Below are 24,558 nucleotides of genomic sequence, written 5' to 3'. Positions count from 1 at the left end.
GTGTTTTTAGATATTTTTTGTCAAATTTAAGAATCTAAAATTTTTATAGGTAACTCACGCTTTTGCAGTTGTTTCCTTTGGCATCTAAACAGTTTTCCATTCAGTATTAGAAACTTGAAGCCTTTATTGAAAAATCGCATGAGGACCCAAATCCATGTTTGTTCTTGAAGTACGGTGAGTGTTGATGGTTTCTCAGAACATTCCAGCATTGTTAATTTGTTCTTCTAACCTTCAGTGCTCAAGACACTTTCTTAGCACATTAGTCCTGTCAGTTTCTCTCCCCAGGTATATGTATCAGTGCACTTCCTTAGATGTGGTGGGGGTGTATGTGGATTCTTGGAATGAAAGCTCTTTTATTTCAGTAAAGTTTTATTAAGCACATATTCTAAATCTATGGTCTATATCTATAATTTCATCAGTTTTCCCAATAATGTCCTTTATAGCATTTTCTCCCAGTTCAGGGTTCAGTCAAGAATCATGTATTTTATTTTTTTATTTTTAATTTTTTTAAATTTTAAAAAATTTTTAAAATAAATTTTATTTATTTTTTTATTGGCTGTGTTGGGTCTTCGTTGCTGGACATGGGCTTTCTCTGGTTGTGGTGAGCGGGGGCTACTCTTCGTTGTGGTACGCAGGCTCCTCATTGCGGTGGCTTCTCTTGTTGTGGAGCACAGGCTTTAGGTGTGTGGGCTTCAGTAGTTGTGGCACACGGGCTCAATAGTTGTGGCTCATGGGCTCTAGGGTGCAGGCTCAATAGTTGTGGTGCATGGGCTTAGTTGCTCCAAGACATGTGGGATCTTCCTAGAGCAGGGCTTGAACCCATGTCCCCTGCATTGGCAGGCGGATTCTTAACCATTGCACAACCTAGGAAGTCCCAATGTATTGTATTTTAATCTCCTTTAATCTGGAAAAGATCTTCCGTCTTTGTCTTTCACACTTAACATTTTTTTAAATTGAAGTGCAGGGAATTTGCGATTGACAGAGACATACTACTATACATAAAATAGGTAAACAGTAAGAACCTGCTGTATAGCACAGGGAACTATATTCAATATCTTATAATAACCTATAATGGAAAAGAATCTGAAAAAGAATATATATATGTTTGTATGTATAACTGAATTACTTTGCTTTACATCTGAAACATTGTAAAACAGCTATACTTCAATTAAAAAATACTTCAAAAAATAAACTGAAGTACAGTTGACCTGCTACACTATGTTATTTCCAGATGCATGACATAGTGATTTGATACTTCTGTACATCACAAAATGATCATCACAATAAGTCTAATTACCATCTGTCACCATACACAGATATTACCATATTATTGATTATATTCCCCACACTATACATTTTATCTCCATTACTCATTTATTTTGTACCTCGGAAGGTACAAACCTGAAGATTGTACCTTTTGATCTCCCTCACCTATTTCACTTATCCCCCACTCCTCTTTCCCCTCTGGCAACCACCTGTTTGTTCTCTGTATCTATGACTCTGTTTCTTTTTTGTTTGTTCATTTATTTTATTTTTCAGATTCCACATGTAAGTAAAATCATATTTGTCATTCTCTGAGTTACTTCACTTAGCATAATACCCTCTAGGTCTATTCATGTTGTTGCAAATGGCAAGGTTTCTTTCTTCCTTCCTTTCTTTCCTTTCTTTCCTCCCTTTCTTTCCTTCCTTCCTTCCTTTCTTTTCTTTCTTTCTCTCTCTCTCTTTCTTTCTCTTCCCTTCCTTCCTTCCTTTCCTTCTTCCTTTCTTTCTTTTAAGGGCTAATACTCCATTGTAAATATATATACTGCATCTTCTTTATCCGTTCATCCATCAGTGGAACTTAGGTTGCTTCCATATCTTGGCTGTAATAAACAATGCTGCAGTGAACATAGGGACGCATATAGCTTTTAGAATCAGTATCTGTTTTCTTCAGAAAAATACCCAGAAGTGGAATTGCTAGGTGTATGGCAATTCTGTTTTTAATTTTTTTGAGAAACCTCCATACTGTTTTCCATAGTGGCTGTACCAACTTACATTCCCACCAACACTGTACAAGGGTTGCCTTTTCTCCATGTCCTTGCCTACATATATTTGTTGTCTTTCACATTTAACATATTTCAGTAACATTTTTGACATTTTTTTAGTTATACAAGTTAGTTATTTATAGAATGTCCTCAATTTGGATTTCTCTAATGTTTCATCATGGTTTTGCATTTGTGATTGGAGTACTGCATAAGTGATACAGTGTCTTTCCCAAGGCATCAAATCTGGAGGTACATAGATTGCCCCTTATTGGTGATATTAATTTTGATTAATTCATTAGGGTGTTTTTTGATTTCTTCAGCCTAGTTACTCTTATAATGAATAAGTAATTTGTGGGAAGGATACTTTGAGATTATGTGAAATAGCCTGTTTCTCATAAATAATTACTCTCTGGATTTACCATCAACTGATGATTCTTGCCTGAATCAGTTTTATTCTTATGGTTGCAAAATGATGCTTTTTTTCTCTAATTTCTTCCTATACAGGTGATGCTTGAATAACATGAGTTTGAATTGCGTGGGTCCAGTTACACACGGGTTTTCTTTTCAGTGAATACATAGTACAGTATTGTACTACATGATATGTGGTTGATTGAATCCGAGGATGTGAAGCAGCTGATATGGAGGGCTGACTGTAAAGTTATACGAGGATTTTCGTCTGCTGGGAGGGTGGGCACCCCTAACCACCAAGTTGTTGAAGGGTCAGCTGTATTTATTTATTGGCATTTATTGTAAGGAAGAACCTTCCTTGAAGAAGAATTTCAGACAAGCACTTGGGTGCTGGGAAGAGCATAAATCAAGACAGAGAATTAGAAAGCCCAGGGGGTATTTGGGGTGGGGGGGCAAACAGTCTAGTTTATTTGCTGCATTGATATACATATAGGAGAGTAATAGGTTTAAAATATTGGTTGAGGACGATTATGGAAGGTTTTGAAAGCCAAACTATGGAATTTGGACTTACTTTGGACTATATATGAATTTATTGGAGGGGAATAACATCATTACATCTTTAAGGTAATTGTGACAACAGTGTTGATAAGAAGAATTGATTTCTACTGAGAGGGCTGTGAGAAAAAGTATGAGAGGAATACTGGATCTAGTTAAGGTGGAAGGAGTCCTGGAGGAAAGGTAGTGATCATGGAAGAGTTTGTTCTTAAAAGAATGAGGATCTACCTTTAAATTACGAATTGAAACAAAAAGGAACAAATGAATGTTACAGAAAAATAGGCAAAGGACATGGTCAGTCATTTTATAAAAGAAAACATGAATGGTCAATAAATAAAATACTGAATCTTACTAGTAATTCGGAAAATGCAGTTGAAAATAAGTGAGATGCCATTCTTTTCCACCAGATTGGCAACAATTAATATATGCCTGAAAAGTGTTGACATAGGATAAATTGCTCTTATTTTAGAGAATATTTTGGCAATACCTAGTAAAATAAAATTGAAGATGTGCACAACCTGTGACCGAGCAAGCCCAACTTTAAATTTATATCCTAGGAATTCTCTGAGAGTATATAAAATATTGTTTCTAGTAAAATTTGACTCCTATAGATTTAGAACCAATTTGATGATTTATATTACATATAGCATTTATAAAAATGTTATATACTTGTTTCTAGTAGTAAAAAAATTGAAAATTACATACATAGCTTATCAACAAATGTTTAAATAAACTGTGATATGTTCTTATGGTTGAATTCTTTACATCAGTGAAAGTGATTTTTGAGACTTCTTTTGCCTACTATGCAGAACAGATGAACCACTTTACATTCCTAACAGCAATGTAGTAAAGAACCTGTCTTAACTGTACTATCTTACCTGTCTTGTGGTCCCTCAAAACTATTCTTGTAATTATAGACAAAAAAGTGCCTCATTATTATGTTAATTTACATATTTAGATATTCAGCTCTTTTTCCTTAGTTTAAATTGTCTACAAGAAATGAAATTAATTAAATTAATTGATTTGAATTTGGTAGGGCCAGATAGTAAATATTTTAGACTTTCAAGGCATACAGTCTCTATTGCAACTACTATGCTGTTGTAGTATAAAAGCAGCCGTAGACAGTACATAAACAGATGGATATGGCTGTGTTCCAATGAAACTTTATGAACAATGAAATTTGAATTTCATATTTTTCACATATCAGCAAATAGTCTTTTGATTTCATTTTTTACCACTTGCATTTTATTCCAGAAAAGCTACTTTTCACAAACCCATTCTAATTCAAATTATTTCAATTGAAAGACAAGATCTTCATTTCATGAAATACTGAGTTTTTTTGGTTTTTACTTTTTCTTATTTATTTATTTACTTACTAACTTATGCCGCACCTCACGGCTTGCAGGATTTTAAGTTTCCCCGGATCAAACCCAGGCCACAGGAGTGAAAGTACTGTGTCCTAATCACTGGACCACCAGGGAATTCCCAATTTTTCCTTTTCTTATAGCAGAGTTGACAGGATTCAACATGTCAGGAATCAAAAAATTTAATTTGTAATCTTTATTCTCCCAAAGATTTTCAAAGTAACCTATATTGCTTGTTAGCTGTTCCTTCAATCTGAAAATATGAATAATACAAAACTTGTGAAGCTATTGAAGATTTTTGAAAGAAAAGAATCACTTTATTTGTCTAGATAAAATCTAACATATGTTTCTTAACCTAATTATTACTTGGTGTTCAGCTAAATCATAAGAAATAAGACAGGGTAACCCAAAATATAGCCTAGCACCCAATTTTTGGTGCTTTTTTGTATATGGTTGATATTTATAAATGATTGTTGTGCCAACTCCAGGTGTGATTATTAACAACATAAGTTGGCCTGGGCTTCAAATTAAATAGGTAGTATAGTCAATAAATGCTATAATAGCTTAAGAAATAGGGTAAATAGATTTTAAGGTGAGTTTTTCAGTGAGGGTAGGACTTGGGCTAGAATGAAAAGGGGGACAAAATTTTCGTGGTTGGAGAGAGAAATAAGAGATAAACAACTGAAAGATTATCAGTGTCACCTTGAGAAGGGCTTTTTTTGGAAGGGTTTTGAGGTTTCCAATTCTGCAACTAGGGTTAACACTAAATAGGTCATATGAAGGATAATCTGAGTGCCACTCATTCTTGCAGACAGAAAAATTTGAAAGTCAGCTTGGACTGGGGTTTTCTTTTTACAGTATGCATCACTTATAGACTGCTATTGCATGCTAGTTTGCTATTCCATCTAGTTCCCATTCAAGAAATGGAATTTTTAAGGCCTCTGCAGTAATGAAGGGTATAATCTCATCTCTACATCTGATCTGATGGCTCAGCTTGATAGTCCCAAAATATGGAGACAGTAAAAGACTGTCATCAGGTTTTCACCCTGTGGAAAGCTTTATATTTGAGTGACCAACACTTTATATATTGAGTGGCATAACCTAAAGAGGCCTTTTCATGCCTTTTGGTGCTCACAGGGCTGGCTTAGAAAAGAAAAATAGGGACTTCCTAGGTGGTGCAGTGGTTAAGAATCCACCTGCCAATGCAGGGGACACAGGTTCAATCCCTGCCCAAGGAAGGTATCACATGCCACGGAGCAACTAAGCCCATGTGCCACAACTATTGAGCCTGCGCTCTAGAGCCCGTGAGCCACAACTATTGAGCCTGTGTGCCACAACTACTGAAGCCCACGTGCCTAGAGCCCATGCTCCGCAACAAGAGAAGCCACTACAATGAGGAGCCCGCACGCCACAATGAAGAATAGCCTCCACTAACCGCAACTAGAGAAAGCCCGTGTGCAGCAATGAAGACCCAATGTAGCCAATAAATAAAATAAAAAGAAAAAGAAAATTTAAATCAGTAAATATGATGTAGGAAAAAAATGAGGTTGGTATATTTTTCATTACTGGAGTGTTACGGAATGAATAGTAATTTTATGGTTGTATTCTGTACATTAAACTCATAGTTATTTGGAATATGAGCAACAAGGAAAAGTAAACAGGTTTTGGGTTTGTTTTACATAATGCACTTTTATCAGCCATGACACATTGAGGCATAAGGCATTTAAAAGACAGTAATTTCTAGTGTGTCCTACATTTGGTACATATTCAGATCATGTTACATTAGCAAGAATACTATACAAAAACTTCACAGTGATGAACCTGAGCCTATAAGATTCAGAATTGATTTCCCCATATAAAAATATTTTTAAAGCCTTTCAAAAGATTTTAACATTAAATATTTTTCATTGTATGTACTGAAGTGTTTGTTGACCAAGCAAATTATTTTTCCTTGACTTTGCTATTATTGAGTTAACCAAAATGTTTACCAAATCTCAGTCCTTAATATTCTCTTCTGAGAATGAGTTTATTATGATCACAAGGCTGCATAGGTGCATTGCTACTTGTAGAACCAACCCTGGAGTGTGACAGAATTTTAAGATTGCTGAGAGAACACGTTTGTGGGTCATACCCTGCTTTGGAGACAGTAATAACTCCAGGAGGTAAAAAGGGACAGTTCTTACATATTTAGAAAGGAGGGGAGAAAAAGCCCGTAACAATCATTCCCACACTCAGGCCCCTTCATTCTGTAAATCATCTCAAGCTTATTATACCTTTTGTTTTTCCATTTGGAAGGGATGTTGTGACATCTGTTGATCAGTAGTGTTATAACTCTTCTGGGTTTTTCTGTTTCCAAAGCTCTGTGTATCACTGTATTTGAACCAACTTTTCTGAGATGACTTTTTAAGGTAATGTTATGAGCTACTTCATTCCTCTGCTGGGATTGGATTTAACCTTTAGAAAACATGGGAGGGGCCCATATAATATGCTAGATTCCAGATTGTATTCCCACAGGGCTAGTCTTGATTATTCACTTGGAACATGCTTGATCCTGACGCAGAATAAATTCACTACAGATCTTATTGCCATCCGTGATACATTATAAAACTTGTCTAAATAAATTAGGTTTAGGACAAGCTTGAGCAGTGAGTGATAAGTTTAAGTTAAGGTCCATTTCATACTAAAATAAGACCATGAAATTTTTTTTCTTGCTTTGTAAAATGTTCTATTTGGGTGTGCTTTGCCTATAATCAGTGCCTTGTATGGGATCAAAATAAAGTAGGCAGTGTATGTTGACTGATACCTGAGCCACTTATTGGCCTTTGACATGCTCTTTATCTAATCCTGCTGTGATTCACATCAGTGGCCCTAGGGGGCTGAGATGTTTCTCAAAGTTGCTGTTTAAATGGCAAAACCACTTACTTAGGTAATGCTAAAGCATATCCCTCTTGGTTTCATTAAAATCTGAATTTTAAATATTTGGTACAGTGGGTTAGGTTTAAACTTCTGCTTTAAAATTAATCTCTTAACGTTTGAGAAATGCCATTACTTTGTGGCTTTGCAATGCAGCTAGTTCATGCTGTTTTTAAAAGGTCAAGTTAAAAGGCAGGGGCCTTAAATCCAGCGTTGCTTGAAGATGAAAAACTACAGAGGAATCCTACAATGAAAAGTTTTTCTGATGTGTCATTCACATTGGAGGGGTGAGTGTGGGGGAGGGTGTGTGTGTGTGTGTATGTGTGTATAAAACAGGTCCTGGCATAAAATATAAAATTAGGAACACAATAAAGTTTTCTTGCATAGGTTTTGAGAAACTGGCACTCCTCAAAATAGCAGACGAGCAATGCAGTTTTTGCTAACAGCACTTGCTGTGACTCAGAGCGAGGACCTACTATTGAATATTCTGCTAAAAATACTTCAAAGAATTTGATGATTTATTTTATTAACATGCCTACCTTACTAAAACATTTCCTGAAACTAAAAGCTGCGATGATAATACATTTATAGTCTTATTAAAAGACTTTGTCATACTTAGATAACCTAATAAACCAGAAAACAAATGCTGGAGTTTTTTTGTTTTTTTTCTATCTTCTCTAACTTAAGGTAGTGCCTGAAAACAAAGCCATTCAATTACTTTTCAGGTAACTTAACAGTGACTCAGCCTTTGGGGCTTCTAAACCAAGTATTGACAACCTTTCGTCCTGCCTCTACACCAGTAGCAAGAACAGTGTACTACCATAAAAAGCTCTCATTACCTCAGCCAAAATCATTAATCTTTAAAAGGCATCGGTTTCGGTTTTGGGGTTTGTTTTTTTGTTTTTTTTAATCTTTATCATCTGGTACATTTTTTTCTCTTGAAAATTTTGGATTTATTGAAGGATACCGTGTTCAAAATGAGCTGGTATACTGTAATCTATTTTTCTTCTAAGTGGTTCTGAAAACAATGCATGCATTATATTTCTGTGCGTGATGACACAGCAGTCACTTTAACAGAACCTCAGTGGACTTCTAGTTAGATATTCCACACCAAATATCCAAGCTAAAATCAATTGCTTTGCGGATTCTAAACGTCTTTAAAATTACAGGTCTGTCTGAAAATGCAAGAGTTATTAATAAAGAAAATTTTTGGTGGCCAGTTCGTAGTACAGCTCTTGTATCCCAGATTCTGAGATTGGAAATGTTAACTTGATTAAGCTACTCCTTTAACTGTAATCAAAAAGTAACTCCTTTAGATTTTTAATTTAGAATTTGTATACTTCCAAAAAAAATTCAAAGCAGCTACTAAAATTGGTATTAGAAGGTCATTTCAAATGCTGCAGAATACAGAACATCTTCAACTATTTGGCTTAACAAAACAATGGAATTTTGCCACGCATAAATATTCACTCTGATGACATGGTGGCAAGGCTTTTCTTTGCAGAACAGTCTCCGTCCGCTCTCTTTACTGCCAAAGATTCTTCTCTCATCCTCAGTTTGTGAGGTAAACTTTGGGAAAAACATTAAAAGCAATTTGAATGATTAAGCAAATTTCTCTAAGTAAAACTGCTTAACACACAAAATTACTGTATACCTAATAGTGTTTTATGTTTAACTTTTTGAAAAGGGCACTAAAAATAATGTGTACTTAAATTTTTCCTCAAGATCTTTCTGGAAAAACAATCACATCTCTTTTAAGATGAAAGGCACCGAACGAAATCCTTTTATCCTTTATTGTATTTGTGCTATTATGAAATATTATGACAGCTTATACTTGAGCAATAAAGTACTGGGAAGGTTATTAATCGATAATGAATACCGTCGATACCTTAATGTTGTTAGAAGACACGATGCTCCAGCTGTGAAGCGCTTGCATTCCCAAACACTTCTAATTGACAATGTTGAAGTGGTCCCACTGAAATACACCGCTAATAGTTAATCCCCTTCTCCAAGAGTGTACCTTAACCACACCGAGAAAAAACCTTAAGGTTTTACAAACCATCTTTAACCTGTCAAAATCTTAGAGGCTCATTAATTATCTGATATGGCTTTAAAAAAGAATCCTCCTGCTACAATTTTAGTCCAAATCTTCAGCGTTATTTGTGACACTCAAATTCTTCACTAAATGTATTACTAAGCTAGACCCATATACACGTCCTCCAAAATGTCCGCAGAAACGTTAAGAAAGGTTATCACAAGGCCAGTTTGAGATACCTGGTAAGTGGCCTTCACTGCCCTTTGAGTCAATTGTTTAACATCCGAAGAGACCACTAGTTCTGTCAGGATCCAAGCGTCAGCTTGTCCAACCGTCAAAAGGGCGAGCATTAAGGGCAGGCAGGATTTTAAACCCCCTTTCAATGCCCCCTCCCTGGGATGTAACACACCACCCACCACAAGAAACTAGGCGGGGGAGGAGCGCGGCAGCCGGCTGCCAAGAGCGCCCTGCAGGGAGGCCGTTTCCCTGAGTCACGGAGAGGGCCGGAGGCTGGGCCCAGCTGCCCACGCCACGTCCTCTTCGTAAGGGACTCTGTTTAAATAGGCAGGGCCCATAGGGGAAGGGAGCGGAACCGCGATTCCTCAAGGCGGCCCAACAGCCACCTCATTCCCAGGAGACGCCGCACTTCCCTAGAACTGGCTCTGCATTCTGGCAGCAGTCAGCCGACCTTTCCCGACAGCGTCACGTGCACCCGGAAGTACGTGGGTGGGACCTAAAGCGCCCACGGAAATGACGTTAGTCGCCCCTAGTCGCATGATGTGGCAAAATGCAAAAAAAAAAAGGTGGGGGGAGGGAAAAGCAGGCGGCTGGGGAAAGTAATAAGGAAGAAAAAGTAGTCCCTCCGATTCCTCTGTTTCTCCCCGTGTCGCAGCAGTAAGCGAGGCCCTCAGCGTACTGCGCCCCGAATTCCTGCGCCCCGCTGCACCGCGGCGCTCCGTGGAGGGGTACATAAGGCGGAGGGGGTGAGGCGACTTGGGCGGAGTTCTGTCGCTGGGATCCTTCCGCAGGGCTCAGCCGTTTCCGGAGTCTGTGCTGCGCCCGGTTCCGCCATTGCGGCTCTCCCGGACCCTGGAGCCTCCGCCCCCGACCTGAGTTCTTTCGTCTGCCTGCCAGTTTCCTGCGTCCCCGGAGACTCTCCTGCTGAGCCCAGCCTCCCCCCTCCCCCTTCTCCTCCTCTCCCTTGGAGAGCCCGGGCAGCCACTGCCCCGCAGCCCCAGTGACAGGAGGAGACCATACCCCCCGACAGCGCCATGGCCCAGATTCTGCCAATTCGTTTTCAGGAGCATCTTCAGGTGCGGTGGGCACGGGCTAGTGAGGGCTGGCTGTGGACAGAGGGCGGTAGGAAGGAGGAAGCCGGAGTCTGAGCCCAAGCAAAAAGAGTAGAATGGGGGGGCGGGGGGAGTATCGGTTCCTAGGGCAGATGAAGGATGGGGCACTATCTTGGAAAGCTTGAAGGGTTAAATGATGTGGGGCTTGGGTGGAAAGGAAGCGAGTCGGGGTGCATAGGACAGTGGGGCCGTGCCTGGGTTTGAAGGCCTCTGTCTTCGCTTCCTGGATGGCAAGAACTGCGCATAATAATCCTCCACCCCCCGGTTTTATTCAGTTCATTCATTTGGGTGCGTTGGGTGAGGGGGGGGAGGGGTTCTCCCGCGTTTCTTCCGGAGCAAGGATTCTCTTCCCCTAGGCCAGCGCAGGGCTGTCACCTCCCATTGCTCTCTCTGTTCCCTTTTTCCCATCGTGTCTGCACCCAGGAGTTGTGGCGCGGGTGGGTTGGGGAGGAGCAACCTTTTTTCTTCCTCCCTTTGCGGCTCTCAACGGGAAAGGCACCTTCCCCGGGGCTGGGGGTAACAGCAGTGACTCCTCTCTTACCTTCCCCGAGGCAGTAGGAACAGGGAAGGTCACTGAAGGAAAAGGAGGATAGAATGGGGGAATGTATTTCTCAGGGCGGTATCAGTCCCAGAGCGCGTGGGGTCAAGGTTCCTAGGGGAACGCGCCTTTTTTCACTTTCTTTATTTCTCTGGGAATGGTGCGGCTTTTATCCCCTCTTTAGTTCTAGAAGGGAGAGAAGAGTTATCCAGAGGTTATCTTGGGGTCTGCCGGAGTCTAGCAGGTAGTTGGCTTGGCGTGAGTACCTCCCTCAGGATTGCAAGGAATTGAACGAGCCTTGGGGATAGAGCACACCTGCCCAGGGATATGCAAGGTTATTTGGTCTGTAATTGGCTTCCTTTAGTAGGTTCTAGAGTTTTTCCCCATGGTGCATTATCCTGTAGGCAACAGACTGTCTTATCTGGCAGCTTGCCCGTGGCGGGCCCAGGCAGGTGATCATTGGAGGGCTGGACTAAATTAAGTCTTTTCTGAGCATTTGATTTTCCTGGTTCACCAATCCTGGTTTTACTTTGGCTGAAATAATTTATTCATAAAGTATGCTTTCTTACTGATTACCTCTTTAAAGAGGTCTGCCTCAGCTCAATCATTTGAAGGACTAATTCGTAATGATAAGAGATGCCAGTGTTTTGACATGGCACTAATACTGGTGGCCCATTGGACACTTTACCATTGAAGGCTATTTACTTTCTGTCATTGTTGTAACATATATAAAGGATTCTTGTTAATAAAAAGGTTTAATATTCTGGCTATCAACATAATTTCATATTTTTTTACAGGTATCACCTTTGCTTGTGTCAGCAAGGCTTCCTTTGTCTTGAAATATAATGAGTAATAAATTTTACTCAAAGAATGAGTTAAGTAATGTACTTTATTCAGTCATTTTTGGTTTTCAGGTAACTCATCTGATGTGATAGAACACTATTTTACAAAAGGTTAAAAAACATTAAATGACAGAATGGACACAGAAGTTTTTGTTTATGCTCTATCCAAATTTTTATTGCTGTGGTTACTTCTGTTGAATGTGGAGGGTTAGGAAAATACTTGAGTGAAGCCATTTCCTTCTCAACTACTTTGAAGGAGTGGATATAAAGTAACTTTGCAAATATACTCGAAGAATTCAGTCATTCCTTTTTTGGAGTAGTATATATGCCATGCCTAAGTTTAAGCTTGCTTTGGTGACTGTATACTCATACTCAAGCTGATAATGATGTAACTGTGCAGAGCTCCAATCTCCAACTTCCTCCAGGATAATATAATTCCTGACTTTTCACTTTTATCTCTTCCCTTTATAAAAGTTAATAAGGATTATTTCCATTGGCATCTTAGGTCTTTGACCTCTCATCCCCTGCCAGTTTGCTGAGTGGCAGGAAGCTTTCTGAAACACTTAGGATAAAAATTGGGAACAAGAATTGAGGAATTTGTAGAATTAACCTGTGAAAGCTTCAAAGGGTGAACTGTAAATGAATTTATTTTTATACCATGTAGCTACTTTGGCCAAATGAAGGGTCTGTTATCAAGGGCTCAGGGCCGCATCAAATGAATATTAATATTTTAAGTTATAAAGGAGTTTTTTTTCTTCTCTTTTAGGTTGTGAACAGATGAGTGCCTATTTGAGCAAGATTTTGCTAGAATTGCAGGTTCTGAAAAAAATTCTAGGCTACACATAGTGTTGCCTTCTGATCTCTTGCCTAATTAAGTATCTTTATGCCAGTTGACACATTCTGCTGTATTCCCAGATTGTTTGGGTCTGCAATTAAAAATCTCCCAACCCTGTTCTTTTCCCTCTGATCCATGAATGCATTGTGAATTCAATGGTAGGGGTTCTTGCTATGGTTATTTCGATTTGCAAAGAGAAAGCAGTGCTAAGTATTACTGGGATGTTACATGCTTAGCTGTACTGCCTGGAAGAGGCATACTGCCTGGAATTAGGTTGCAGTCTATTCTAGGAATAGCTTCCAAGTTTAAGATGTATCAGGTTTTTCAGAATTTTCCTAATGGTCAATTTACTCAGCTTAAAGGGGTGTGGCTAATTCTAGAGAATGTGTTTTCCCTCTGTTTAGGAAATAATTTATCATGAAACTGTGTGTGTAAAGTCACAATCATGTACATTTTGGTGTGCAATGAAATACATGATTTCAGGAACCTTAACTTATGATATTTAAAGTATATTTAAGAAGATGTTTTTCTGTCACCATTACCGCATGGCTTTTGCTTTTTGAGAGTTACTATCCAGTAGAACTTTCTTCCATGATTAAAATTTATACTGGCTGCGTAGGCATATTGAGCATGTGAAATGTGGCTGTTGTGACTGAGGGACTAAATTTTTACTTTTATTTCTTTTCAATTAATGTAAATGTAAGTAGCTGAGTGAGGCTATTGACTATGACATTGGACTGTACAATTACAGACCATACAGATGTGCTTTGTAAGAGTGAAGATGTATCTGGCCACCCATATTTATATGTTTAGAACATTTTGTTAGCTAAAATTAAAACATTCATTCATTAATAGAAAATGTTGGTTGAATACTGTCTCTTTTGGGAAGTGATGATGCTGAATAATGACTAGTGAATGGAAGGAGCAGCAGACTTCTTTTCTTGTGAGAGTCTTGTGTCCTATGAAAGTGGATAGGTGCTTCCAGGTCTTCACCTAATTCCCCCAGACATCCTTCGTAAACAGTTGGAGAAAGTGAAACTCAAACTAGCGCCCAAGGGAACCTGTGGGATTTGAACCTAGGTCTTCTGACACTAAATATTGCAAAGAAAAGCAATGATTGGCTTTCAGAGGAGGTTATACGGTATCCTAGTGGTTGTTTTTTTTTTTTTTTCCTGTTAGACTTTGCCCTGAGAAAGTGACTTCTCTACTGGTTTAATGTGTGGTTAATGATATGGTATAGGAGACAGATCAGGGGTTTGGAGGTTGTTGAGACCAGTGCCATCCAATAGAAAAAATGTGAGCCACGTCTGTGATTTTACATTTTCCAGTGGCCATGTCTCGTTTAACTCAGTGTACCACAAATATTATAACTTCAACATGTAATTAGTATAAAGTTTTCAGATGAGATATTTTACATTCTGTTTTTTGGGGTACTGAATTTTCAAAATCTGGTATGTGTTTTATACTTAGGGTCAATTCAGACCCTATTTTCATTTTATATATTTGATCTGTATTTAGCTTTCATAAAGTTTACCGTTGGAGGACTTCCTAGGTGGTGCAGTGGTTAAGGATCCACCTGCCAATGCAGGGGACATGGGTTCAGTCCCTGCCCCAGGAAGATACCACATGCCACGGAGCAACTAAGCCTATGTGCCGCAACTGTTGAGCCTGTGCTCTAGAGCCTGTGAGCCACAACTGTTGAGCCCATGTGCCACAACTACTGAAGCTCATACACCTAAAGCCCATGCTCTGCAACAAGAGAAGCCACCACAATGAGCCCATGCACCACAATGAGCCCACGCACCACAATGAAGAGTAGCCCCCGCTCTCTGCAACTAGAGAAAACCCGTGTGCAGCAACAAAAACCCAACACAACCAATACTAAATAAATAAATAGATTAATTAATTACAAAAAAATTACAGTTGGAAAAGCAGGTTTGCATATGTAGGTTGTTCCAAACATGTTTTCCGTAATTGAGTCAATCATCAGTTACTATTTAATTTTTTAAATATATGTATAGATTTATTTATTTATTTATTTATTTGGTTGCATGGGGCCGTAGTTGTGGCGTGTGGGCTCCTTAATTGCGGCATGCATGTGGGATCTAGTTCCCTGACCAGGGATTAAACCCAGGCTCCGTGCTTTGGGAGCGCAGAGTCTTATCCACTGTACCACCAGGGAAGTCCCACTATTTAATTTTCATTAAGTTAAAATTGAAAATTCACTCATAGTAACCACATTTCAAGTGCTTAGAACCACATGTTGCTTGTGAAATGTGGCTGCATTATTGGAGAAGGCAGGTTAAAACTAACCTCTTGCCTCTTTTTCTCTGTAAAATAGGTGTATTACCTCACAAAGTTACCCTGAAGGTCTGAGATCATGTATGTGAAAGTACTTGGTGTAGCACCTGCAGGGTATTAATTGTTGGCTGTATAATTTTTGTCCAGTATATTTTATTCAGGTATCTCTCAAGTAGTGACAACATTTTATTTGCAGACTTAAGACCTAGATTTTTATGGTTTATAAATATTTGTTACTCACCTGAGATTTGAATATTTACTACAGATCAACAATTATGTTAACACTAGGGACAAAGTAGTGAATAAGACTGACTGCAGCTTGCATCTGTGCTTGTATTGATAACTGGCAGAGGCTGTCCACACGTAATTGTAACCATGGATGTTATTGAATGTTTGATATTATGCAGTATTTAATACAAATATTTGTATGACTCAAAATTGATTCTGCTCTGAAAGTGCCCAAAAGAAAGAAAATTTTTAATCTTTTATTATATCCCATGAGTGCTCACATGTGCCATTGGTACATCTTTAATTAGTGTTCCTTGGTCAGATATATTTGAGACTAATAAACCACATCTGATAAAATACCCACTTGGAATGCCAGTCAGGTTTTTGTTAGTGTTTATATGTCCTTCTATAAGATGGTAGTGCAGAAGTGTATGTTCTCAGATAGGAAATGGATTCATAGCTGGTATATTAGGGCTTCATATTAGAACTAGGCTATTTTTTTTACATTTATTTACATAGCCTGGCTAAAGCTACTTTATAAAATCAAATTGTAAGCCATAGCAAAGTTTACAGCTGTAGGTGTCTCTTTTTTTCACCCTTCTTGGCTAAGTGCCTGAGGCTAATGCTCTTAACTCAAGGGGTGGCAGGAGCTTGGATCTGAATGTATTATGCAAAACCCATCTGTCAGACTTGAATTTTTGTGTTATGAAAGACATAATTTAAGAAAGTTTATCCTAATTCAGATGGAATAACTATTCATCAAATCTTAATCGTCCTGAAATCTACAAGATCAAAATAAACTGACCATTATAGCTATTTGAGCACCTGCTGTGTGCTAAGAACTCTGCTAAATATTTTATGTTCATGATCTCATTTGATTGGCAAGAACATCCCTTCATGTAGGTAGGGTTAGCCTTATTTTGCAGATGGGGGAACTGAAGTTCATAGCAGTTAACCTGTAGTCACACAGCTAGTGAGTGGGTGGTTAGGCTTTAATATTTGCTCTTCTTTCTTTGTGGCACATTGCCTCATTTGGTGAATGATCTGTATAATTTGTATGTATGCTGTGGTGTTTTTTGATGTATACATTCTACTAGTATTTGGTTTTTTGGTTAGTAGTTTTTATATTATGAGAAAAGTAGGGGCCAGTGAACCAACATCTGATTTTCTGTGCCTTTAAGCAGTTATTTAGATGATGTGTTTAAAAGGCTTTATCTGAGTTCCCACTAAAAAATTGTGCAGAATGATTGGGATCATGTTAACTTGTAATAACCAAGATTATCTGTATCCCTCTCATAAGGCTGAACTTCTTAAAATTTCTCTTAGACTTTTCCTTAATGACAAGAGAGTTCCAGTCTGAAGCCACTTGTGAAAGCAGGAAAGTTCTGCTTTCTATTTTACTGCATTATTTATGTTTTTGAGTTTGTTCTAATGTAAAACTTGAATAGAACTCAAGGAAGACTGTCGTGCTTGGGAAGGTGGAGGGGAAAAGAGGGAGTAGAACATGCTTGCTCAGTTTGAATAGCGTAACCATAGAGGGGAAAATGGTTACAGATTTGTAGGATTGTGCTTTGGAGGCAGAACTGCCAGTAATACTAGTACTTCCTGCTCTGAATCATTGGGTAAATAAGGACTTGTCTTTAAGTTCTGAAGTACAGCAGATTTTATTTATTTATTTATTTATTTATTTATTTATTTATTTATTTATTTGCTGCACTGTGCAGCATGTGGGATCTTAGTTCCCCGACCAGTGATCGAACCCACACCCCCTGCAGTGGAAGCACAGAGTATTCATCACTGGACCGCCAAGGAAGTCCCCTGAAGTACAGCAAATTTTAAAGCTTATTTTTGGAAGAATAAGAACACGGTCCGTTAAAACCATTTTGTCACAGTAAAAAATTTAATTTCTGCAGTAAATTTAAATTTTGCATTTTCTGTGGAAAATGTCTCAGATGTTTAATCTATCTTTTTAGCTTTTCTCAACTTCTTCATTTATTAAATACTTAAAATAATGCTTTCCAGCAGTTGTACAGTTAGACTGTAGTATGTGTTTGTATTTGTATCATGATACTTAGCCCATACAGCTACTCAGATATCAGTCCTTAGCCTCTGTGCTGGAGAGGAGTCTCTCTTTATCCAGTTGTGTTGAACATATAAGCTATGCTAAACGAGAAGAATGCCCATTTACCCGGTTATTGAAGACAAGATCTTGGAGTTACATCAGACTCTCTCCTCCTCCTCGTTTTCTACATCCAGTCCATTTCTGAAGTAGGGAAGGGAAGAATCGGAGGTCCTGGGGACTGCAGTTTTTAATGACCCCTGTCTGTCAAAACTGGGAATCATGGTAGATGAAAAATGAAAATTGGGTTGAGAGTTGCTTTCATTTATTTCTGACCAGCTGCTCATCTGAGAAAGAGGGGTTAAAAACCACTAAAGTGGACAAAGGGAAGCCATAGACTATCCATGTATGCTGAGCTTGGCAAACAGCTAACTTTGGGTAGAACTCATTATTTGAGGATTAATAATTAGGGGAAAAAAAGCTTTAGAGAGAACATGATTTACAAAATCCATCTCTTTCCCAACTCTCTACAGTACTTTACATTCTTTCCTATTGAACTATGCAAATCTAAGGCAGGTTTCTTTTTTTAACCATAGAATATTCCTCAGGAGTGAGTCTCCTTATATTAAAAGTCCTTACCAAGTGTCCATATTACTGAGTCCCTTCACAGTTGCTTCTGTTTGAATTGAATACTACAGCACTGTTCAGTGAAGGCTACCATGGACTTGAAATCAGCTGGATTGGTAAGAGGTAAATTTAACACACCTAATAATTATTCCTCTCTGTATGGCCTCACAATTACAACTGTCGTTATATTGTAAGAAAACATTTTAAATATTGCTGAAAAACCAGTCCATTAGGGAGGTGTTTCTAGAGATTGAAATCCAAAAACAAGTATAAAAACAACTCTCCTAATACACAAGCAGAAATTTGAGGCATGTTATAAATTTCCTATGATTGCACCATAATGGATTTTTAAAAAGCACTTTGATGGAATGGAGATGCCTTTCCTCTGCTAATGAAAACACTGATGTGAAAAGTGCGTATGAAGCGTTTAAAATGGTCTCTGAAATGTGAAGAGCGGAAAAACATTTCCAAGTTAATTATTTTATAATTTTAAATGTCTATATAAACTGTCACATGACTATTTGAATTATATATTAAGCATATCTAAAATTAAAATTAACCATTCTAAAGTGAACAATATCATGGTATTTAGTACGTTCACAATGTTTTGGAACCATCACCTGTATCTAGTTCCAAAACATTTCATTACCCCAAAAGGAAACCCAGAATCCATTAAGCAGTCTCCTTCCTCCCTCCTTCCATACCCCATCAACCACTAATATGCTTTGTCTCTATGAATTTATCTCTTCCTATAAATGGAATCATAGCAATGTGTAACCTTTTGTATCTAATTTCCTTCACTAAGCATGCTGTTTGAAGTTTATCCATGTAGTATGTATCAGAACTTCATTCCTTTATGGCTGAATAATACTCCATTGAATGGATATACCACATTTTATTTGTCCTTTCATCAATCTGTGAACATTTGGATTCTTCCCACCTGTTGGCTATTGCGAATAGTGCTGCTGTGAACATTAATGTACAAGTGTTTGTGTGAATACCTATTTTTAGTTATTTTAGATACATACCAAGGAGTAGAATTGTTGGGTCATATGGTAACTCTGTATTTTAACTTTTTGAGGGACTGCCTAGCTTTTTCACAGCAGCTACACCTTTTTACATCCCCACCAGCAATATATGAGAGTTCCAGTATTTCCACATTCTCTCTAACAGTTAGCAGAAGCTTTTTTGGATGACCAAGGAATAGTCTACTTGGGAAAATGAATACCCTATTTGGTGTTTTTACTTCTATGTGTTCTCTCCCAGTCTTTGTAGCTCTGCCCTCCCTTAAATTGTGTGTCCTGCTTTAGATTGCATTTCCATAACCAGTCATAGCTTTGGTAGCATTCAGTTGTTCTGTGCCAGCTGACTGTCATTCATACAAGAAAGGGCTTAACCTTAGGGGAGTCATACCTATCTGCAAGATTTGGGGAATAAAAACTTCCCTGTATTTCCCTGCAGCTTGGTCAGAATTAGTATGTGATATTTCATCAGATTATTGGATTATTATTTTAAAGAATGAGTCACATTTAAAGGTTTTTAATTTTCCAGTTAGTAGTTGGCGATAAGTAGGAAAAAGTCTTCGAGTCTCCTGATAGTTTACCAAAGCTAGTAGTCTTGTAGTTGCTGTCTCCAACCGTGGTTCCTTCCTGAATGTATTACTTAGCAATTTGGAGTCAGTGACCACAGTAAAAAAATTCTCCTGAGAATGATTGCCTCAAAGACTAACATGGAGTAGAAACAAATCTGTATGTTTAAATGTGGGGTCCACAAGGGCATTTTTATTTGTTGCTTCAAATGTGTGGAACACGTAGAAAACAATGGTTGGTATACTGTTGATTAAAGGAATGCTGCATTTTCAGCATTTTTATTTATTTCCTGTAGAAGACAGCAACTGCAGTTTTTATTTGACATTTTGCTAGTTTCCTGGCAGGGCTCAGTTGAAGTTACTTTTGTCAGCATTTTCTTCACTGTGGTTAATACTAGTGAAGGTAGAGGATGTTTTGGAACTTTTAAAGGAAGTTATGCTGAGTGAAATCCTTGGGATAGGACGTTAACCAGATCTTCAAGCATTTAAAAATATCTGTGTTGGGTGACAGCCAAGTATCAGCAGGACTCTAAAATTGTTTACTTCTTAACTCTGTAGTGGTAACACGAAGTCTTTATCAAGATAGGAGATTCATTTACAGAAAAGTTAACTGAAGTAGGACTATACATAGAGCACACACAAAATTGCCTTGTCTGAAATACAGTAGCTATACATGCTTCCTTTACATTCTAACTATTCAGATGAAACAAGGAGGAAGCAGCCAGGAAGTATAAAGCCAAGCATTGATTGTGAAACATAATCCTTGATAATGCTGTCATAAACACAAATTTTAACGTGTTTTGATTTTCAGCTGATTCAGCTGGTAAATGAGTTCTGTTCTGAGTTTACAAGTCATTCATTAGGAAGCAAATTCTCCGGGTGTGCTTAAAAAGAGGACTGTTTCCAATGAATGTTCCTGTTCCTGTCTGGTCAAGTTAAATAAGTGCTGGTTGAAATTAGTAGGCTCAAAGCAAACTTATTACTCCTTTAATTATGTGATATTTGTAGGCACGGATACAATTGTGATTGCTGAGACAGACGTGCTGACGGAGAGTGTCATCTTCAGCTAGTCAAAGAATTGGGCATTGAAAAAGTAGTCTGGTTTTACTTCGTTGAATTGTCTTATGCCATCATTTTCTACTCTTATTTTTTTAACTTTTGGCCACACCATGCAGCCTGCGGGATCCTAGTTCCCTGACCAGGGATCAAACCCACAACCCCGTGTAGTGGAAGCCTGGAGTCCCAGCCACCGGACTGCCAGATAAATCCCTATACCCTTCTTATTTATTTATTTTTTAAGCTCTTTATTGGAATATAATTGCTTTACACTTTTGTACCAGCTTTTGAGGTACACCAAAGTGAATCGGCTGTATTTATACATATACCCCCATATCCCCTTCCTCCAGCGACTCCCTCCCACCCTCCCTGTTCTGGCCCTCTAAGGCAGCGAGTTGCTTTCCCATTGTTATACAGCAACTTCCCACTAGCTATCTGTTTTACATTTGGTAGTGTATACATGTCTGTGCCACTCTCTCACTTCGTCCCAGCTTCCCCTTAGCCCCCACGCCCTCCCAACCCTGTGTCCTCCAGTCCATTTTCTGCATCTGCATCTTTATTCTTAACCTGTCACTGAGTTCATCAGTACCAATTTTTTAGATTCCATATATATGAGTTAGCATATATGGTATTTGTTTTTCTCTTTCTGGCTTACTTCACTCTGTATGACAGTCTGTAGGTCTATCCATCTCATTACATATAGCTCAATTTCATTCCTTTTTATGGCTAATATTCCATTGTCTATATGTGCCACATCTTCTTTATCCATTCATCTGTTGATGGGCATTTCGGTTGCTTCCATGTCCCAACTATTGCCTTTACCCTTTTTAATACATATATACTATTGGATTAAATGTATACATAGTCCATTCAGTTCCTTTAACAATATTTTCATGTTTTGTCAGTAATGTACTCTAATAAGATGCTGACTCACCATCAATGGGTTTCCTGATTCCTTGATATATGAAGGTTTTCCTAACTGTCTTTAGTAACAAGAATTTTGAAAAAAGCAAATTGGCCCCCAAGGCTTGATTATGTAATGTTAGTAGCATGGCATCAGAGCCAATCTGTTTTAGAATAGTTTGTCATGACACCATAGTCCCAGAGCTAAATATCTGTAAAAGGATAGAAATCCCTAAAATAGAGTGCTTAGGTGCCCCCATGCTGTTCTAAGTGCTTGTTGTGTGTGAAATCACTTAAACCTTTTATGCAGCAACTAGTCATGCCTTGCTCCCCCTCAAACAGGGATGGACACCTTCTCTTTTCTGTTTGCCACTTGTACAATTAAATGAAGTATAGATTCAAAAGCAAGACAGGAAAAACAAAGCTTAAAGCATTAAAAACTGATGAGCATGGGGGGGGGGGCGGGGGGTGAAGGGGAAGCTGAGACGAAGCGAGAGAGTAGCACAGACATATATATACTACCAACTGTAAAATAGATAGCCAGGGGGAAGTTGTTGTATAACAAAGGGAGTTCAACTCGAGGATGGAAGATGCCTTAGAGGACTGGGATGGGAGGGTGGGGGGGACTCGAGGGAGGGTGGGGGGGGAGTCGAGGGAGAGAGGGAATACGGGGGATATGTGTATAAAAACAGATGATTGAACTTGGTGTACCCCCCAAAAAGTAATAAATAAATAAAATTTAAAAAAAACTGATGAGCATTTAACTTAGATTTCTGAATCTAATATTGCTAAAATTAAAAAAAAATTTTCTTTACTGTATTTCTTTGATTTTAGTACAGTCTCTTTCACAGATAACATTTTTGAAATTGGGTATTCATCTTACAGTTATATACTCTTTCCCCAAAAGGTTTATGACATTGATGAGCATCTTTTGCTTTTTTGTTTAAATTAAACATTTTTAAAAAAAATTCAGGCTGTTATGACATTTCATAAATATTCCAGCATGCATCTTTAGAAAATAAGGAAATTTTCTTATAATCACGATATCAGTATAGCATCTTAATAGTTAACAGTTCCTCAATATCTAAAAACCAGTCCATATTGAGATTGTCCCCAAATGCTATCTAGTTTGTTTAAAGCAGGATTCAAGCAAGATCTGCGTGTTGCTTTCAGTGATGACTTAAGTTTCTTGTAAGAAACATTTTACTCATACAGAGTTTGAGATTTACAGAGAAGTTTGAAGAGTGGTACAAAGATTCTTTGCACACTTTACCTAGATTTGTCAGTTCCTAACAGTTTTTACTACATTTGATTTAGCCCCTTTAGCCTCTCTACGCACATTTTTTTACTGAACTGCTTGAAAGTAGTTCGCCAATATGATGCCTCTTTGCCACTACACACTCTAGTGTGTATTTAGTAAGAATAACAAAATGGTGTTCTATAGTCATACTACAGTGATTGAGGTGAAGAAGTTGACTTTGACAGACTTACTGTTATCTCAGGCTTTATTCACTTTTCATCAGTTGTTCCAATAATGTTCTTTGCATCAAAAGAGAATTCAAGATCATGAATTGCATTGAGTTGTCCTGTCTCTTTAGGTGTCTTTAATCTGGCTATTTGTATTTTAAGACGTAGACTTTTTAAAGAATATAGATCTTTTATTTTGTGGCATGTTCCTCAATTTGGGTTTATCCGATGTGTCTTCATGATTAGATTCAGATCATATACTTCTGGCAGGAATGCTACAGGAGTGATGTGTTCTTTGTAGTGCATAGCATTGGGAAGTACATGCTGTCACTTTGACCCATTGCTAGTTATATTAACTTTAATCATTTGATGAAGGTTGTGTATAACAGGTTTCTTCACTATAAATCTCTTTTTCCCTTTGTAATAAGTATCTTGTGGGGAGATATTTTGAGACTCTGTAAATATCTGTTGCTCCTCAAAATATCATCCGTTAATTTAATATCAATTGATGATTCTTGCCTGAATCAATTATTGTGTTGATTGCAAAATACCAACTTTTAAAGAAGTTAATCAGTCTTTCACCATTTTTTTCTAATTGGGGTATAGTTGCTTTACAGTGTTGTGTTAGTTTCTGCTATCTTTCACCATTTTTAAGTTAGCTTTCTTCTGCAGGGAACAACTTCCTTTTTTATTTATTAGCATGGATTCCTGAGTTTCATAAATCTCTTTGAATATATAATTGTCCTGAGAAGTTATTAGCAGTGTACATATAGTAAAGGAATGTTGTCCTGTGTAAGAATATTCTGGCCTCCAGAACTTCAGGCATATTGAAAAGCAGAGATGGGTTTAAGGTTTAGTTGGATAAACGGATCTGAAATTGTGGGGCATGGCAAGATTAGGAAAATTGGAAAATTTTGGTTTTGGAAAGCTATATAGAAGGGAGAGAAAGAGGCAGTGTGTGTGTCTTTCTCTGAACCAGGTGGCTTCAACTCTTCTGCACACTACGGGGAGAAATGTTGTGCCTGCTTTACATTTCATCTTCTGTTTCTTAGCCATGAGCTCTTTAGGGTAAAGAGAATTTTTTATAATACTGATCTTATGCCTTTTGTTTTCATTAGCTTTCCCAGCTTGCTCCCTAAACAAAGGTGTAGGAGACATATTTGCCAAGTTTGTTAGAAAGCCTTAGCAGTACTGTTCCTTGGTGCCCCTAAAAATAAGAATTGAAATAAAATAGGGTTATTTAGCATAAATATATTACATGATTCCATGTTACCTGATTTTGGAGGTTCTCGTCTCTACCTAACTTGAGTTAGGCAAATTAAAGAGCAGAATTGGAAGTTTTAAAGAGTAATTTCCCTTTCTCGAAAGTAACAACAAGAATTTGGTATCTAAGTAAGTTAAGCCCCCAGAGACCAGTAATCTTTTATCAGTAGTCAAAAGAAATTCACACCCAGAGTTTCAACCAA

The 24,558-nt window shown here is 38.0% G+C and overlaps 1 protein-coding gene and 1 long non-coding RNA gene across 5 annotated transcripts in view; one reads left to right on the top strand and one right to left on the bottom strand.

Moving 5' to 3' along the window:
- Positions 1-5,969: 5,969 nt before the first annotated feature.
- Positions 5,970-10,212, bottom strand: LOC130839807 (uncharacterized). Its single transcript, XR_009049904.1, has 3 exons — positions 9,539-10,212; positions 9,153-9,239; positions 5,970-8,833 (listed from the first exon to the last, which is right to left on the bottom strand). It is a non-coding gene; the product is annotated as an uncharacterized LOC130839807 (long non-coding RNA).
- Positions 10,213-10,362: 150 nt separating this feature from the next.
- CLTC (clathrin heavy chain) overlaps positions 10,363-24,558 on the top strand; it is a 66,234-nt gene continuing 52,038 nt past the window's right edge. Inside the window, exons 1-2 of one of the 4 annotated variants that reach the window (XM_057714282.1) lie at positions 10,365-10,612; positions 11,984-12,060. Coding sequence is in view for 3 of the 4 variants with exons in the window: in XM_057714280.1 (XP_057570263.1) it covers positions 10,571-10,612 (42 nt within the window). In the remaining variant the exon portion in view is untranslated. Of the gene's footprint in view, positions 10,613-11,983; positions 12,061-24,558 lie in introns of all 4 variants that reach the window. The other 3 variants (XM_057714280.1, XM_057714281.1, XM_057714279.1) reach the window with 3 other exon arrangements.

The sequence above is a fragment of the Hippopotamus amphibius genome, chromosome 17, assembly GCF_030028045.1.
Source record: "Hippopotamus amphibius kiboko isolate mHipAmp2 chromosome 17, mHipAmp2.hap2, whole genome shotgun sequence".
Classification (NCBI taxonomy): Eukaryota; Metazoa; Chordata; class Mammalia; order Artiodactyla; family Hippopotamidae; genus Hippopotamus; species Hippopotamus amphibius.
Note: the sequence above shows the minus strand (reverse complement) of the source record. Positions and strands in the feature narration are given on the sequence as shown.